Raw genomic sequence first — 16,475 nt, 5'->3', positions numbered from 1 at the left:
CTATTAATATATCATTACATTTATTGATTAAATATAAATGTTATTATGTTAACTTGTTTTATACAATATTCTTTATAGTTAATATCTTGGAACAATTGTTTTCCTTTAGTTTTCTTTCTTTTTTTTCTAATACACACCATTTCAGTCCCCTTCATTCACTGGTCATTCACACATTCTCTGTCCCTTCAAGCAACCAGGGTCAGAGGTCACTTATTTTCAACCACAGGCACAGTCACACAGGATCCTACAGGCACACCAACATGATTTCACACACTCTTTTTTCTATATTCTGTCAGATCTGAACAATACATTACAAATGTCTGCAGATCAACCATCTATATAAGCTAAACTACACCTGTATCAATCAATGCCCACTTACAGGTATAAAACATCAATAACTGATATCCTTATATCAGTACGCTTGTCATCCATCAAGGCCCACTTGACAAGTACATATAACTGAACTTATTCCATAAACCTCTGTGATTCACTTCCTCAACACAACAGAGTGAAATAAGACCTAACTTCTTCTGTGTTCATGCTATTCTTGTATCCATCAAGGCCCACTTACAAGAAAACACAGTCCAATAATTGATATCCTTATCAATAAATTCAAACCCTCTGTGTGCATGCTTTTTGCTCATCATCCTTCAAGGCCCTCTTGATTGAACAAACACAGAACTTTACGTACGTACGTCAAAACTCTTAGCGCTAAATCAGCATCCCCAGTAGTTATAGAATCCACTCAGGATTAAACAAGTACTGGCAAACACTATCGGGAGCTCCCCCACGCTATTACCAACTACTTGACATTTACAAAGACAATGCATGCAATTATTTCTGATATCAAACATCTCAGTTTTTAAGTTCTTTAAATTTGGAGAAGCTTTTTCTTACCACATCCGGGCCACTGGTGACTAACACATACCTTATTCAAAAGCAAAACTGCTCACCTCAAAGTACAGCGGCCACTGTTGTCTGTGTCAGTCACCAGCAATCCCTTCGTGGCTTCTTCAGCTCCTAAGCCATGTCCTGCCGGGGTCGCCATTTGTTGTGGTTTAATTATTTTCAGGGAATGACTTCAGAGATCTTTGATACCAGAAATATTAGACTTTATTAACAAACAAAGCCTGAACGCCCTTCTGCAGAAAGACGCTCCCAAGCAATGATCAGCTCTAATGTATATACCTTCTCCTTCCTCCAAAGATGGTAATACATGATGGTAATACATTCTATAGGTATTTTGAGAAATAGTTTTGTAACATGTGACATTACTGAAATAGAATTCTCTGTTGTAACCACACAGCTCTCAGGTTCCAAAGTCACCCAAAGACACACACAGACAGAAAGGAAATAATAGTGTACAAAAAATAGTTAAATTACTTATTTTCTAAATAATAAAATCTTCAACAGAGTTCGCTAGAGTTACCGAGTTCTCCTTTAACTGAATACAGGTAATAAATCGTTGTGAAGCAGAAATCACCATCGTATAGTTACTTTGATTTAAATTATTCTTATCTGAAATTGAAGCAATTAAACTTCACACAAACATAAGAAAATTAATCAGCTGATGTGACTGTGGGGATTACATTTAAAAACATTTATTTAATTGTCTAGTATCTTATCCTCAGTGAATGGTTATGGTGCAGTTGGAGATCTGAGAGTCGTCGTCTTTTCCTCTGAATTCATCTTCACTCTGTTTCTGATGACTTTACTGGTATTTGAGCCATGTGAGTACAAAATGTACTTTACTATTACAATGCAGTTTGATTAGATTCATTACATTCACTTCATATGTTTCACTGCATCTCTCTTATTTGTTCAAGGGATCTTCATTTAAAAATATGACGCATATAAGACTAATCATCATCTGTCTTTAGGTCGCAACACTTACAGGAAATAAATTATCAATTTTGTATCTTGATTTGATTCATGAATCCCACACTTGGACTATGACTTGTTTATTGGTTGCGAGCTGCTGTTTGACTGAACTGAGAGAGTCAAACACACTCAAGCTTCAGTTTGATTCACTGAGAGCTGCTCACAGTTTACACAAATTCATTAGAGAATAACACTGTATTACTCATTCACAATCATTTTAATATTATTTGTTGTGGTCTTTAAAGACATGGAGATGATTCTATTGTTTTTACGATAATTATTACTCATGACTTCATTCATATAGACCTCTAAACACTCACGCCGTGCTCAGATACAGAACACACCATTAAATTCATTCAGATGTCTAGACCATATATCCGAAGCTCAAGGTGAGTTAATTATGTTTTATTTTATTTTTGCCTAGTTAAATTCACGACTCATCTGTTAGACATAGACTGATGTGTTTTGCCAAATCTGATCTGCATGTAAATAATCCTGTAAATCTTGTTTTCTTCACTGTCTCTAAACTCACAGTGATCAAAACATGCCTGCCGTCACACCAGGTTAGTGCCATATTTACTGAATTGTCCTGCAAAATCTTTAGGTATATTCAGTCATTTTATCTTGTATCTTTGGCCAATGTGACATTATACTTTATACTGACATATCAATGTGGATAACAAAACAAAAATTCCTTCAGCTTTTAAAAATGAAGAATGAAGAAGTTGTTTTGAATGAGAGGAGATGATGCTTCATACACTATAGAGTGTGTGGTACATAATTTGAAATACAGCTATTGACCTCTTGTCCTGTAATAATGAGCTGATGATGTAAATCAGGTGTGTTAGATAAGTGAGACATGGCATCTTAAAATGTTCAGCGCTGAAGACTCAGGGTACGTTTACACGACAATGATGTACTAAAAACTGTTTCGCGTACAGATGACAATGTTGTCAAAACGATCCCCGTTCATCCGTGAAATTGACTAAAAACTCATTAGTTGGCGATGTCATTATGTTAAGAAAAACTATGCGCCTATAGACTGAAAACGTAATACACATACGCTTGACATCGTCGTTTTCTCAAATTCGCATTTTTATTTATTTACATGATACAATAATGGTATCGTTTTCAAAACCCGTTTTTAAATTGTTTCATTTTCAGGCCCCAAAACTCGTGTAGTGTAAACGACCCCTGATCCAGGACCAGGGCTGAGAAAAACTGCTGTAGATGATGTTGAAATTACATTTTAAAATGTCTCATCCTGATCCCAGAATGCAGACGAATCTGATGGATCTCCAGCCAGTGGATCAAACCAGAATACAGCAGAATCACGTGAAATTAGTCCGCTTTAATCAATGGAATTACAAATCTAATCAACAATGAGAGAAAAGGCCTATTTATTCAAAAACACTTGAGTGTTTGCTGAAATGTATGTGTGCAATATAAAGCCCCGTTCACACCACCAGCGACAAAGCGACATGATCCCATTCATTTCAATGGAGGGCTGGCGACTTCCGGCGACACAAGCGACAGAATGTGGGTCGCTTGACATGCGACAAAAGTTCAGAAATGTTAACTTTATGCAAATGAGAAGCGAATTTTGCGAGCAACAACCAATAGGAGGGACTGTCAGTGGAGCTCTCGTCACCGTCTCGAGTGCAGGCAAGACAGGACAGAGTTCTGGAGCGATTTCACTGTTTTATATGATTTATCTGTAACCACATAGCATACATTGATAGTTCATGTGTTGTAGTTTTATGATACAAGTTTAGCACTGCTGCAATTCATTTTGCAGTTTCCCCTGCATTATGTTGACTATTAGGGACAAGAAAACGTATTATTTGTCAAATTCGAATGACGTTTTAGTAATTGATGACAGTATGAGTGAGGTTTAATTTGTTGATTGATCGATCGTTAATCTAGTCAATGATTTAATCCACTGAACACTGCTGTGGTAATATAAAAACACTCTCCAACAGCATAATGTTACTTTTAATTATGTTAAGCCTAATTCCTAGTCAAATTAGAATGATATCTTAGTTTTATATATCACTTGTGATTGTATTTTCTATAGATATGGCTGACGTGCGGTCTACCAATAACATTACAGCAACAAAGTCGCTGGCAGTGTGAACGGGGCTTAAGGGGTGTAACTATTTCGTGTCACAATATATTGCAATACATAAATGCAACACTATGTATTGTGGATAGTGACAATGTGTATTGTGTATAGTTCACCCAAAATGAAAATTACTGTGTGAGAAAAAATTTGATTTATTGTCAGTGCTACATTAAACTATTTATGATGTTGAATATAATGTATAATAATTCAATGGGGGAATATTTGTGGCTCTTGATAATGTCAAATGCCTTTTGTTACCAGTAAAAAGTGGCCTACATTATTATAAACATATCTAGCCAATGAAAGAGTGCAAGCATATTCCTCTAAAATAATTCTGTTTTCAGCTTCAGAATCATTCATGTTTTTATCCTGGTGTCACTAATTGTCTTGTTCAATGGGTTATCAAAAGTTATCAACACCAAGTCCAAGCCTATTAATTTATACCCACAATGTAATATCAAATTTAGCATTTTAATCAACAGAATAATGAATAAACAGTTCATTTTTTGTTAACCTTTCGCCATATGTCTTAGAGTATCGCAATAATATTGTATTGTGATATGTATCGAATCGTGACATGAGGGTATCGTTACACCACTAGAGTATTAATAACGATTTAAGATCTTATTATAAGAATTATTATTATTATTATTTTTATATAAAAAAATATGCAGGGTGTACTTGGCGTGTCATACAGTGACACATTTTCATTACCAGCTGTCGCTGAATACTGGTTAGCATAGAAGCTCATTTTATGACGTGCCTCTCACAGGTTCTGCCCTTATGGAATTGTTGCCAAATTTACATGCACATTTTAAGAACTTTAATGACATCTCATTCTTAATCTGTAGGGTTTAATATGGAGTTGGCCCCCTCTTTGCAGCTATAACAGCTTCAACTGCTCTGGGAAGGCTTTCCACAAGGTTTAGGAGTGTGTTTATGGGAATTTTTCACCATTCTTCTAGAAGCGCATGTGTGAGTTCAGGCAATGATGTTGGATGAGAAGGCCTGGCTAGCAGTCTCTGCTCTAATTCCACTCTTCTTGAGCTATTCTGAAGGCCACACGAAGTTTGAAGGTCAGCTATTGACTGCCGAAAGTTGGCGACTTCTGCACACTGTGCAGTGTGCACCTCAGCATGCGCTGACCCCGCTCTGTGATTTTATGTGGCCTATTACTCCGTGGCTGAGTTGCTGTTGTTCCCAATTGCTTCCACTTTGTTATAATACCAATAACAGTTGACCATGGAATATTTAGGGCCCGTCCACAGGGAGACGCGTTTCGCTGTATATGTATACATTTTTTTATCGTATTGGCGTTTCGTCCACACGGATCCGGCGTTTTCGGAGACTGAAACCGCTATTTTTTGAAACCGGGTCCCAAGGTGGATAAATCTGAAAACGCCGCCCTTGCGTTTTCGTGTGTACGGCCAATCCGTATATTTTGTGAAACGATGATGTCATCACACCAAGTGTCAACTAGTCAGACACCGTTAAGTCACAGCAACTACATTTATGGTTTTTCATATTGTTCAACAAAGTTCTTGATTAAAAAAGAAAAAAGAAAAAAAGAAGCTACTGTGCCTAATATTATTGTTGTATACAGCTCGCAAGGTTTATGCACGAGCTCCAAGTCTTCTCTGTTTTTAGTGTATGTCTGTGGCAGAATTACAGCGCCACATACTGGTCTGGCATGTATACTACATCGTTTTGAGTCGGTTTCAGTGGTTTCGTGTGTAAGCAGATATTTCTTGAGACGACGCCGTGTTTACGGAATTTTTTTTTTGAACGGGGAAAAAAAATATCGGATCGGGAAAGCTCTGGCTTCGTGTGTATGTGGCCTTAGTAGTGAGGACATTTCACGAATGGACTTACTGCACAGATGGAAACCTATCACAGTACCATGCTTGCATTCACTGAGCTCCTGAGAGCGACCCATTCTTTTACCTATGTTTGTAGAAGCAGTCTGCAAGCCTAGGTGCTTGATTTATACAACTGTGGCCATGGAAGTGATTGGAACACCTAAATTCAATGATTTGGAGGGGTGTCCCAATACTTTTGGCAATATAGTGTATATACAATATATTTACACTGTAAAGTGTCATTGTGAGTGTACTTCGAAAACATGTGGAAAAAGGTGGTTCTACTCAAAGTTGTAAGTTCTAATACAAAGACATAAGAGTGTTGAGATAATGATAGACTGTGTATTTATTAAACTGCAAAAAATGTTGCATGTATGAAACTTAACTGAATAAACAAAAATAAAACAAAATCACTGCAATACAGTTACTGCCTTTTAAATAAAGCAACATGCATCATTAATGTTTCTTGTTTTTTTTTCCTGCGTGTAATATTTGAGCGCGAAAAATCTACTGTACTTCAAATCACAAATCCATCCACTGTGTTTTAGTGAAGCTTTGCTGCATCTAATGGGGAAGATCTGGTACCGCACCCAAACAAAATCGTACTAAAAGCTATTTTATTAGATACTGTATAAGCCTCAAATTTGGAACACAACTTTAGATTGATTGGCTTTGATTTTCTATCATTTTTTTATTACATTTTTTTTTAACATGTTTCATAAAATATATATATATATTTATAAAATAATGTTCATAAATAATTTTCCTAAACTTAAACCTCAATCAAAGGTTTTAAATAATATGCCAAGCAGCTTCTTTGAAATGAGACCAAACTTAAGTCTTAACCAAGACACTTAAGCTTAACATTTTTATGACAGTTTTTGTACATGGACATTTTTGTCCACTATGGACCCATGTGTACATTTTTTAATTGATGTACGTCAATGTACAACTTTCTTTGGGGTACTCCAACGTTATGTAATTAGGGTAACATAAATACCATTACATAGCAGCAATGCGAAATAATGAATTCCATAATTTACAGATTTTTTTTTTCTTCTAATATACAGATTGGTCCAAATGTTTTTCTTTCTTTATTTGATAGTTATTTATTTTTGTTCAGCAGTGGAGGTCGTAAACAAGTTTTTATTTTTGGTGTTAATGGGTTTGAGTTTCTGAGCGAGTTTTAGGCCTCTTGAAATCACCAAAAAGTTCCATAAAAACAGGTTTTTAGTGGGAAAATAAATGTTTCATCTATTAAAAATCTTCTGTATAGAAATATTTTGTACGTGTTTGGACCAGTTGGTGTTGCTTTACTGAACTTTGTTGCACCGATTAACTGATACTGAAAACATGCGAGTGAACACAACACTAATATCATTTGACATAATTTAAGAAAACAAAACAGCCTATCATTTGTCTTCCTCAGTTAATGGTGAGCGTGCTGTTGGAGATCTGAGAGTCGTCGTCTTTTCCTCTGTACCTTTTCTCTGCTGATTTTACTCATGTTTGGACCCTGGAATCACATTCTTGTATTCATCCATTTAAATTTGTTTAATGCCCTTTATATTCAATTGGGCTGGTCAAATTTGTTTCATTAAGTGGCATCCTTTTACTACCAAAGATCTAGTTCTTATAAACAGAACAGTTTAGTTCCATAAAACAGATCCACATGTTTGTTAAATCCTGGAATCAGCCATTATATAATCTGATGTTTATAGTATGTCTGCGTTTTAACAGAGCTTTCTCTAGTCACAACACAATTATTTCTGACATAGTGTCTGAAATGTTGTCAGGTTTAACAGGAACTGATTTGAAATGTGCAAGCAACGTGAAATTTACGTGGTGTATAAATGCATTCACATACAGTATGTCTTATCTAAAAAGCAGCGAGGTCTGATGACCAGATTATCAGGTGAATATCTTAAATGGTTTCATTCATTTCTGATTTGATAGGCCCGATTGAACTACAAAGGCTATAAAGGCTCTTTGCTTCAACAACCATCTTCAAGAATAAAGAAGTAGGTTAAAATATGTTTTATCCTGAACCCTATAGTTGAGTCTCATGAAACTCCAGTCAATGGATAAAACCAGAAGCAGAACACAGCAGAATCACATGAAATGAAGCGTCTCCTGATTAAAGGTCATGAAGCTTGTATGAGTGACGTGACAGAGGAAAATCATCCGGATCCACCAGAATCACAAACATGATCAACAATCAGAGTGGAAAAAAAACTCATTAACAAACTGTGTTAAATAATGAGTTTTTTTGGGGGGGGTTTCACTCTGATTGTTGATCATGTTTGTGATTCTGGTCAAACTCTCATGAGTGCTGACAGTGATCAAAGTGTTTATTATGCATTTATTGAGAGAGTTTTGTACTGCAATCTTTTTTCACCATCATTTACCATTGTGAAAATATTGTAAACCTACTGATAAGCTTTATATGCAATGCATCAGGAATTTCTATCAGCTAAATGGCTGAGAAAAGACGCTGAAACATGATATTTTGATGATTTGATGCTCAAGAAACATTCATTATTATTATCAATGTTGAAAATGTTTTTTTTGTTTTTTTTTCCATCACAATTCTTTGATGAATATAAAGTTTTTCTTAATTTACTTGAAATATAATCTTTTGTAACATTCTAAATGTCTTTACGGCAACCTTCAATCAATATATTGCATCCTTACTGATGTATATATAGGGAAGATGTAATATGTACAGTAGGCTATCTCCCAGCCTTAGGGTGGAGCTGTGGAGTGTTTCATGTGTGTGTGAGCCCTTCTTTACATGGGTGGAGCTGTGGAGTGTTTCATGTGTGTGTGAGCCCTTCTTTACATGGGTGGAGCTGTGGAGTGTTTCATGTGTGTGTGAGCCCTTCTTTACATGGGTGGAGCTGTTAACATAATTTTTTTTTTATTACTTTATTGAACAATATTAGCAACTATAATTGGCCTAGTACAACATATGAAATGTCTTCAGACAAGCACCATAAGATGTGTTCTTTAAATTCATTTTCAGATTGCTCTTTGCTCTTTATTCTGTATATTGTTGTTTAATGTTATGATGAAGGCTGTATCATCTTTGCAAGTCAGATGTAAAAAAAAAAGGTTTATTAGCGTTAATTGCATCTTTCTCAAAGCTCAGTCTGACTTCATCTGACTTCAAGTGTTATTAAATCAAAATAAGTACAGAGAATCACTGCTTCACAACATCATCCTGTGATGCTGGAAACCTTCATATGATGACGTTCACTTATTCCCATCACGTGGTCTCCTGATTCCTCTTTCTGCTTGAGCTGATAGAAGAGCTGTCATGACAAACTGCTCCTGACTTTGGATTTCAGACAAAACAATGTTTGGAAATGTTCTGAAGGAGCAAGAGATCTGGTCAAGTTATGCATTTGAAGTAAGAAAATGGTAAATCTTCGTGCTTAAATAATACTAAAACAAAGTCTTCATATCCATGCTAAGAATAGTTTGAAAATGACCCAACATGCATTGATTTCACAGTAGATTTCTGACTAAAGTAATTTATTGAAAAATAATTTAATTCTGTAAATCCCTGCAGTGCAGAAGGCAAGTTGTGTTGTATTAATACAGTTTATTTGCATTTTGTATTTGGCTTTGAAGTTCGAAACAAATAACATGATGGAAGTATTATAATTTCTTTAGATGTGTCCAATGGGAGACACGCAGCAAACAAATAAAACAATAATAATAATTGATGAACTGCTGAGAGATTTAACTTATGAAGCATTAGAAATATGAGGAAATATAAAAACAAAAAAAACAATGAAAGCTGCATCTGTGTGAATGCCTGACTGTCGTTCAGCAGAAACGACACACTTCACTGCAACTCAATGCGGTTTCTTTTCAGAGACAAAGTTTATGTTGCAGATGGAAGAGCTTAAACTGTAAAGAATCATTGTGTCATTAAAATTCAACAAATACATTTTATACTTAGGGAGACACACCCCAACTCATTTTCATTTCTTGATCTGTTAATAGTTCTTTCATAATGATGCTTTTCCATTGAATCAGAACTGGTTTATCTGGATTAGATAAAGTTACACAGAACTCTGAGTTAAAGAAAATAAAACAGGTTTAGACAGATTGTGTTCATGAACCAGATCACTACAGATCTTCACTTTGACGATCCAGAAAGATGATCATAATTTCATCTGAACATAAATCTGCTTTTAATCTTGTGGTTGATGTTCCAGTTATATCTGACCGCATATACAATGTTTTTTTCTCTTTGAGTTGATTCTAAAAACGAGGCACATAATTAATTGTCCAAACACTGTAATGCTGTAAATATGAGTCTCGTCCACATGTTAAAACTAACACATGAAGCAGTGTAGATTTACTCTTATAGTGTTGACTGTTATCTTGGGGTTCGTTCTTTGTACCTCACTTCCATCCGAGATGATTTGACAGATGCCAGATCTGCTGGTCGTGATAAATGATCTCAAGCTGATTTGATTAATTTAAAGAAACTATCTGGATTAAGTTTTCTGACATTACTGTGTTCTTGTGTTCAGTGGAAAGGTCAGATATATCGATATTTGAACACCATGATCAGCTGTGCAGTGATTGATAATCATGGTTGCGAGCGTGTTGAAACTTGTTCATGTTCAAAACCCTAAATGAGAAAAAGACACATAAAGTCAAGAAGGAAAAATATATACAGGTTAACCGACATTTCAGTCAACTCAAAAATCGAAATGAGTCAAACTGACCCACAACATAACATGTTTCAATTCATCATTTAATTCATCATTTTCTCTCTATCATCACATCTGCTGCATTAAAACAGTTTCGTTTTCTGTCTTTATAATCTAATGCCACATTAAGAACAAATACACAATTCAGTTATTAAACCACAAAATTAATATGTTCGTTTGACAGAGTGTTTCCTCAATGTAAATTAAATGATTTATTTAAAAAACCTGACAAAATGAGGAAAGACTGGGACCAGATTGAAGATCACAATCAAACAGATATAGATTATTTTCACTCTAATAATATTATTTACATTACAGTTTATTATTATTTTCATTGTATCTTACCTATTCCACTTTTGCCTTGTTTCATTTACTGTTTACATTTAAAAAGCATATGTTGTTTAATGCCAGATTCCCACTTTTGACAACTTACCCCATTTCAACTTGAACTGTATAATAATAGACTTCAGGCTTGCTAAAACGTCAGGCAGGTGTTTTTTTGGGGGCGCAAGTTTGAGCTGAACTCATCTGGACATTGGCCCTCCAGGAACAGGTTTAGACACCCCAACTCGTGTTCATTTCTTGATCTGGTAATAGTGTGCAGTTTCAGATCACACCCATTGCAGCTTAATTTTTTTTCATATTGATGTTTTTCCATTTAATCAGAACTGGTTTATCTGGATTATTTGCTGTTCAACTGAAGTCTTTCTCAGTCTTTAACTCTGACGGTCCAGAGATGATCATAATTTCAACTGATCATGGATCTGCTTATGTTTATATTTGTGGCTGCAGTTGCAGTTATATCTGACGGTATGTACATTGTTTTTTCTCTCTTTAAGCTGATTCTGAAGACAAAGCACATCATTAATGTCCCATTTAAATCTATGCACACTTACACTGTCAGAGGTTTGGAACATTTGGCTCAACTCGTGTTGTTCATGATCTTAATGATCATGACCTATGTGTGATTTGAAGCAGAAAGTGAAGGAAAGTATCAAGTTAGCAGTCGCGCTTTCATCAGTTTTGTTGGTTGATGATTTCTATTCACAGCTGTTTTTATAATGTATTTAACTTTTATAATGTACTAATTTCTGATGCTTTGTTTTCTCTTTACTGCATTTCTCACACTTCGATTAGTGTTATAGTGTTTGTTGTCATAATGTAGGTCTCAGCAAACATGACCAGATAACTGGGATCTCTTGTGGCTCAAAACTCCTTCAAGTCCATTATGACAGTTATAGTTCTTGATCGTGATGATAGTCATTCTCTAAAACAGCACATATGCTGTGGCTTCACTAAAAAACAATCTGAACTCTCCGTTTGGTCTTTCGACATCTTCCACTTTAATCTGTTTCAGATTTTACTGTTTGTGGTCAAGTAAAGTAAATTTTTGTTATAGCGCTTTTCAAAATGCACATTGTTTCACAGCAGCTTTACAGATATTCATGATACTAATGTTTATGAAATCTTAAAGCCTAATTGTCCACATTTATCAGATTGGAGCTGGGCAATAGTTTATTTTTGGCAACAATGTAAACAATCGAGCAGTTGAGATTTGCTAAACATGTATATGAATAGCTGTGGTGTTTTTTGTTTTTCTCAGGTTACATTTCCTTGTGACCTGATTTGACCAGCTATACAACTTGTTGTCTTAAAGGGATAGTTCACTTTGAAATTAATTTTTGGTATGTTTTAGCTTACCTCAAGGGCATCCAAGATGTAGGTGTCTTTTTTTCCGCAGTAGTTTCAATTTTGATATTTTTAGGTCAAACCGTTCTTGTCTGTCAGTCATATAATGCAGGTCTATGGTCACGGTCTCAAAACACAAGCACAGAGTCCAATTTAAAACAATTCCCCGTCGTCCAAATTAAACAATTCCCCATCGTAAGTACACATTGATGGCCTAAGACACGAAACGAGCGGTTTGTGTGAGAAAACGAACAGTATTTATATCGTTTTTACCTCTTATACGCAGACATGTCCAAGTGATCTGATCTGACGTGTACGCAGACTGGTGCATAGATATATACACACTAGATGTCGCCTTAAAGACATTCGTTCCAATGAACTGCCGTAGACAAGGCGACATCTAGTGTGTATATGCACCAGTCTGCGTACACGTCAGATCAGATCATTCGGACATGTCTGCGTATAAGAGGTAAAAACGATATAAATACTGTTCGTTTTCTCACACAAACCGCTCGTTTCGTGTCTTAGGCCATCAATGTGTACTTACGATGGGGAATTGTTTAATTTGGACGACGGGGAATTGTTTTAATTTGGACTCTGTGCTTGTGTTTTGAGATAATGACCATAGACCTGCATTATGACTGACAGACAAGAACGGTTTGACCTAAAAATATCAAAATTGAAACTACTGCGGAAAAAAAGACATCTACATCTTGGATACCCTTGAGGTAAGCTAAAACATACCAAAAATTAATTTCAAAGTGAACTATCCCTTTAAAGGTGGTATCAGTGATTTCAGGCCCAAAAATATTTTTATCACATTCATCTAATCTTTCCTAACGATCCGCTAGGTGCCCGCCCCATAAGCATGCCGTCAAAAAAACGCGTCTCTCTAGGCAGCCTAGGCTCTGAGATCTGCACACAAAAACAAATGGTTTAGCCAAACACTCAAAACCAAAACAAATAGTGTTCCAACAAATCACCGACAGGGGGAGGGTGTTGTGAGGTTTTGAGCCAGCTTTTTCTTCAGCTCTGACTTTGCGTGCAGCCGTGCACGAGCACAAAACCTCACAGCACCCTCCCCCTGTCGGTGATTTGTTGGAACACTATTTGTTTTGGTTTTGAGTGTTTGGCTAAACCATTTGTTTTTGTGTGCAGATCTCAGAGCCTAGGCTGCCTAGAGAGACGCGTTTTTTTGACGGCATGCTTATGGGGCGGGCAGCTAGTGGATCGTTAGGAAAGATTAGATGAATGTGATAAAAAAAAAATTGGGCCTGAAATCACTGATACCACCTTTAAACAGAGAAAGTGAAAGCGCCTTGTTTGACATACCATGAACACAGTTTGTTTGTCCGATGCATTTTAATTTTCACCAGGAATAATTTGGACAGGGACTTTTGAAGATGAACTGACATAAATGCTTGTTTATGTCAGTGAAGATGATGATGATGATCTCTGTTATTATGTATCGATTTATACACTAAGAAACATATAGGTTACTGTACTGTATTTCCTGATTGAGGGAATGGAGATGTTGTGTTGAAAAACCTACTCTAGGGGTCGCTCTTGAGAGTCTCAATCACCTACATATTCAGAATAGGACATATTCAGAAAAGGCCAATGGAAATGGTGAGGGAAATGAGGATATAAATGAGGGCCTACATGCTTTACTTGTTCAGGTTTGTGTTGAGGAGCTGAGACAATGTCTCGACTAAGTCAGCAACAGTTCAGGAGGGACACAACGTCCCCATCAGGCAACAAGGGTTACAATAGTAATACAATAGACATTCCTATGAAGGTCATCAACTGAACGCCTGTGACATTGAAATTGTAGTTGTAGAGAATAGCCACACATTTGTATCAGTAAATGTGTATCAGTAAATCTGAAGTCACAGAGAGAAATGTTTTAAGAGTTGCAAACTTGTAGACTTTTTTTCTCTTCCACAAACACAACACATCAGTTACACCTTCTCAAATTCTTCATTGCAGTTGAACAAATCCTTTTCTACAAATCACAAATTAAGAAACTCGTACGCTCACATTTTTGCTACATTTTTGCTGTACTTTATAAAGGCCTACACGAAGTGAATGCCAGCAATCATTAACGAATGCACAAAACGTGCAAACAAATAAAAACATTATGAACTTTATAAAATGATACACAATTGTATTTTAAGTTCACGCTGAAACTGTTTACCTTTTTTGAAATAACCCATTAAACCTGCTGAGAAACGAGGAGTGTGAACTAAAATGAGCAGTTCCACACGCGTGCCCGGGAAACACATGAATATTCATGTAAGCCCCGCCCACTGTCTCTACAGATGCACAGCCAGGGGGGCAGGGTTTTATATTATTTTGAAGTTTCCCCGGGCGCCGCCATTGGCTAGTGGACCATCACCTGCTGTTAGCATCCCATTGACTCCCATTCATTTTGGTGTCACTTTGACAGCGAATAACTTTACATCTGAGGGGTTTAAAGACTCCATTTGTCCATTATTTATTTCTAAAGATTTCAAAAGGCTCCATTACCTTGTATCTTACGTTATGGCCCCGTAGATGCAGTTTTTGTAAAAATAGGCTAACGATTGCGTCAACACGCGACTCTCTGTCGCACAATAGAGAGATTACCGTATGGACAGGAGGAGAAGCTCACAGGCAATCGCGGGGACGTGGAGGCAAAATTACAAAGTAATTAATCAGAATACTTAGCAAAAGTTACTCCTGCTCCTAGCTCATGGACAGCTCCTACTCACACTCTCCATCTCAGCAAGTTTCGGAAGGGAATGATTCAGATTTCTCTGGCACAGCTACTAGAAGACAGACGGGTTGCTCACGTCACATCTACGTCATCAAGCTCAGTTTGAGTCTGCGCAGTACGCTCGACCATCAGGAAGTTAGTGTAAGTAAGTAAGTAAGTAATTTTAATTTATAAAGCACATTTACACACAGCGCAAGCTGACCAAAGTGCTGTACAATCAATGACAAAAAGCACAGTAAGGATAAAAACACATAGCACCAATAAGCACAATTGTATGACACATAAAAAAAATTAAAACTTTCAATCTCAGGGCACACAACACAGAAAATACAGATAACAAACAGGAGTGCCAAATTTAAGGAGCAAGAAAGGCCAGGGAATAAAAATGAGTTTTTAACTTAGATTTGAATGCAACAATGGAGGGGGCAGATCTAATATCCTGGGGGAGCTGGTTCCACAAACGCGGAGCAGCGACTGCAAAAGCTCTATCACCCTTCTGTTTAAGGCGTGAGTGCGGCACAAACAGGAGCCCTTTATTTGACGATCGTAATGACCTTTGTACTGAATGCTTGAATTAGTGCTTCTAATTGACTTCACTTGTCTCCATTGAATCCAATGGGGTCGCTGTGTCCAGTTTATATACTGTCTATGTGCACAACTCACTTTTGCTCCACATTTCACATAGATCAATGGTGCAATAGAGAGAGCGCGCAAAACTTGTCACTTGAAAGCGTAAAACGGTGTTTGAGATTCGTTGCGGCAGATTCAAGCAGTTGTAGTTATATACTTGTGTTTGTGCTAGAAAAATATACAAGACATTTGTGAGAAAATATTCTACAAGTGTGCAATTGTCATTGGATTAATTCACATACTGATTTGCGGATGAGCAAAATTTCTCTGTGACTTCACATTTTTTGATGCAGCGGTGTAAATGCGTTTTGCACCATATTCACTGCAGCAACTGTATCAAAAATGTGAGCGTACGAGTTTCTTAATTTGTGATTTGGAGAATAAGATTTGTTCAACTGTAATGAAGAATTTGATAAGGTGTAACTGTTGTGTTTGTGGAAGAGAAAAAAGTTTGCAACTAGTTTGCAACTCTTAAACAAGTTTGCAACTCTTAAAACATTTCTCTCTGTGACTTCAAATTTACTGATACACATTTGTGACTATTCTCTGCAACTACACAGTCACAGGCGTTCAGTTGATTTGCACCAAAAATACCTTCATATGATTGAGTGAAGCATGTTTGGGGAGTGGCCAGACATGCAAGTTTCACTCACCAATTTCATTGGCCTTTTCTGAATATGTCAGAGGTGTTTGTGGCTCTCAAGAGCGACTCCTTGTGTTGGTAATCCGTCACAACGTTAAAGTGACACAGAAGGGGAACTACAAAGCAAGCTTTATTTAATTTCTCTCTGTTTGTTTCA

General features: G+C 36.5%; 2 protein-coding genes across 4 annotated transcripts in view; both read left to right on the top strand.

Annotated features, from left to right (window-relative positions):
* The window catches only part of LOC309507195 (uncharacterized protein), a 50,595-nt gene extending 45,785 nt beyond the window's left edge, over positions 1-4,810 (top strand). For 2 of the 3 annotated variants that reach the window (XM_082181295.1, XM_082181294.1), the window contains exons 13-15: positions 1,632-2,270; positions 2,416-2,444; positions 3,156-4,810. In XM_082181295.1, the coding sequence (XP_082037421.1) occupies positions 1,632-1,774 (143 nt within the window). In that variant the 3' untranslated portion in view covers positions 1,775-2,270; positions 2,416-2,444; positions 3,156-4,810. The remainder of the gene's footprint in view (positions 1-1,631; positions 2,271-2,415; positions 2,445-3,155) is intronic. The other variant, XM_082181297.1, reaches the window with a different exon arrangement.
* Positions 4,811-11,288: 6,478 nt separating this feature from the next.
* Positions 11,289-16,475, top strand: part of LOC309507523 (butyrophilin-like protein 2) — an 89,338-nt gene continuing 84,151 nt past the window's right edge. The window contains exon 1 of the mRNA XM_082181788.1: positions 11,289-11,408. Within this exon, the coding sequence (XP_082037914.1) occupies positions 11,357-11,408 (52 nt within the window). The 5' untranslated portion in view covers positions 11,289-11,356. The remainder of the gene's footprint in view (positions 11,409-16,475) is intronic.

This window comes from Leuciscus leuciscus (assembly GCF_965113295.1).
Source record: "Leuciscus leuciscus genome assembly, chromosome: 1".
NCBI lineage: Eukaryota > Metazoa > Chordata > Actinopteri > Cypriniformes > Leuciscidae > Leuciscus > Leuciscus leuciscus.
Note: the sequence above shows the minus strand (reverse complement) of the source record. Positions and strands in the feature narration are given on the sequence as shown.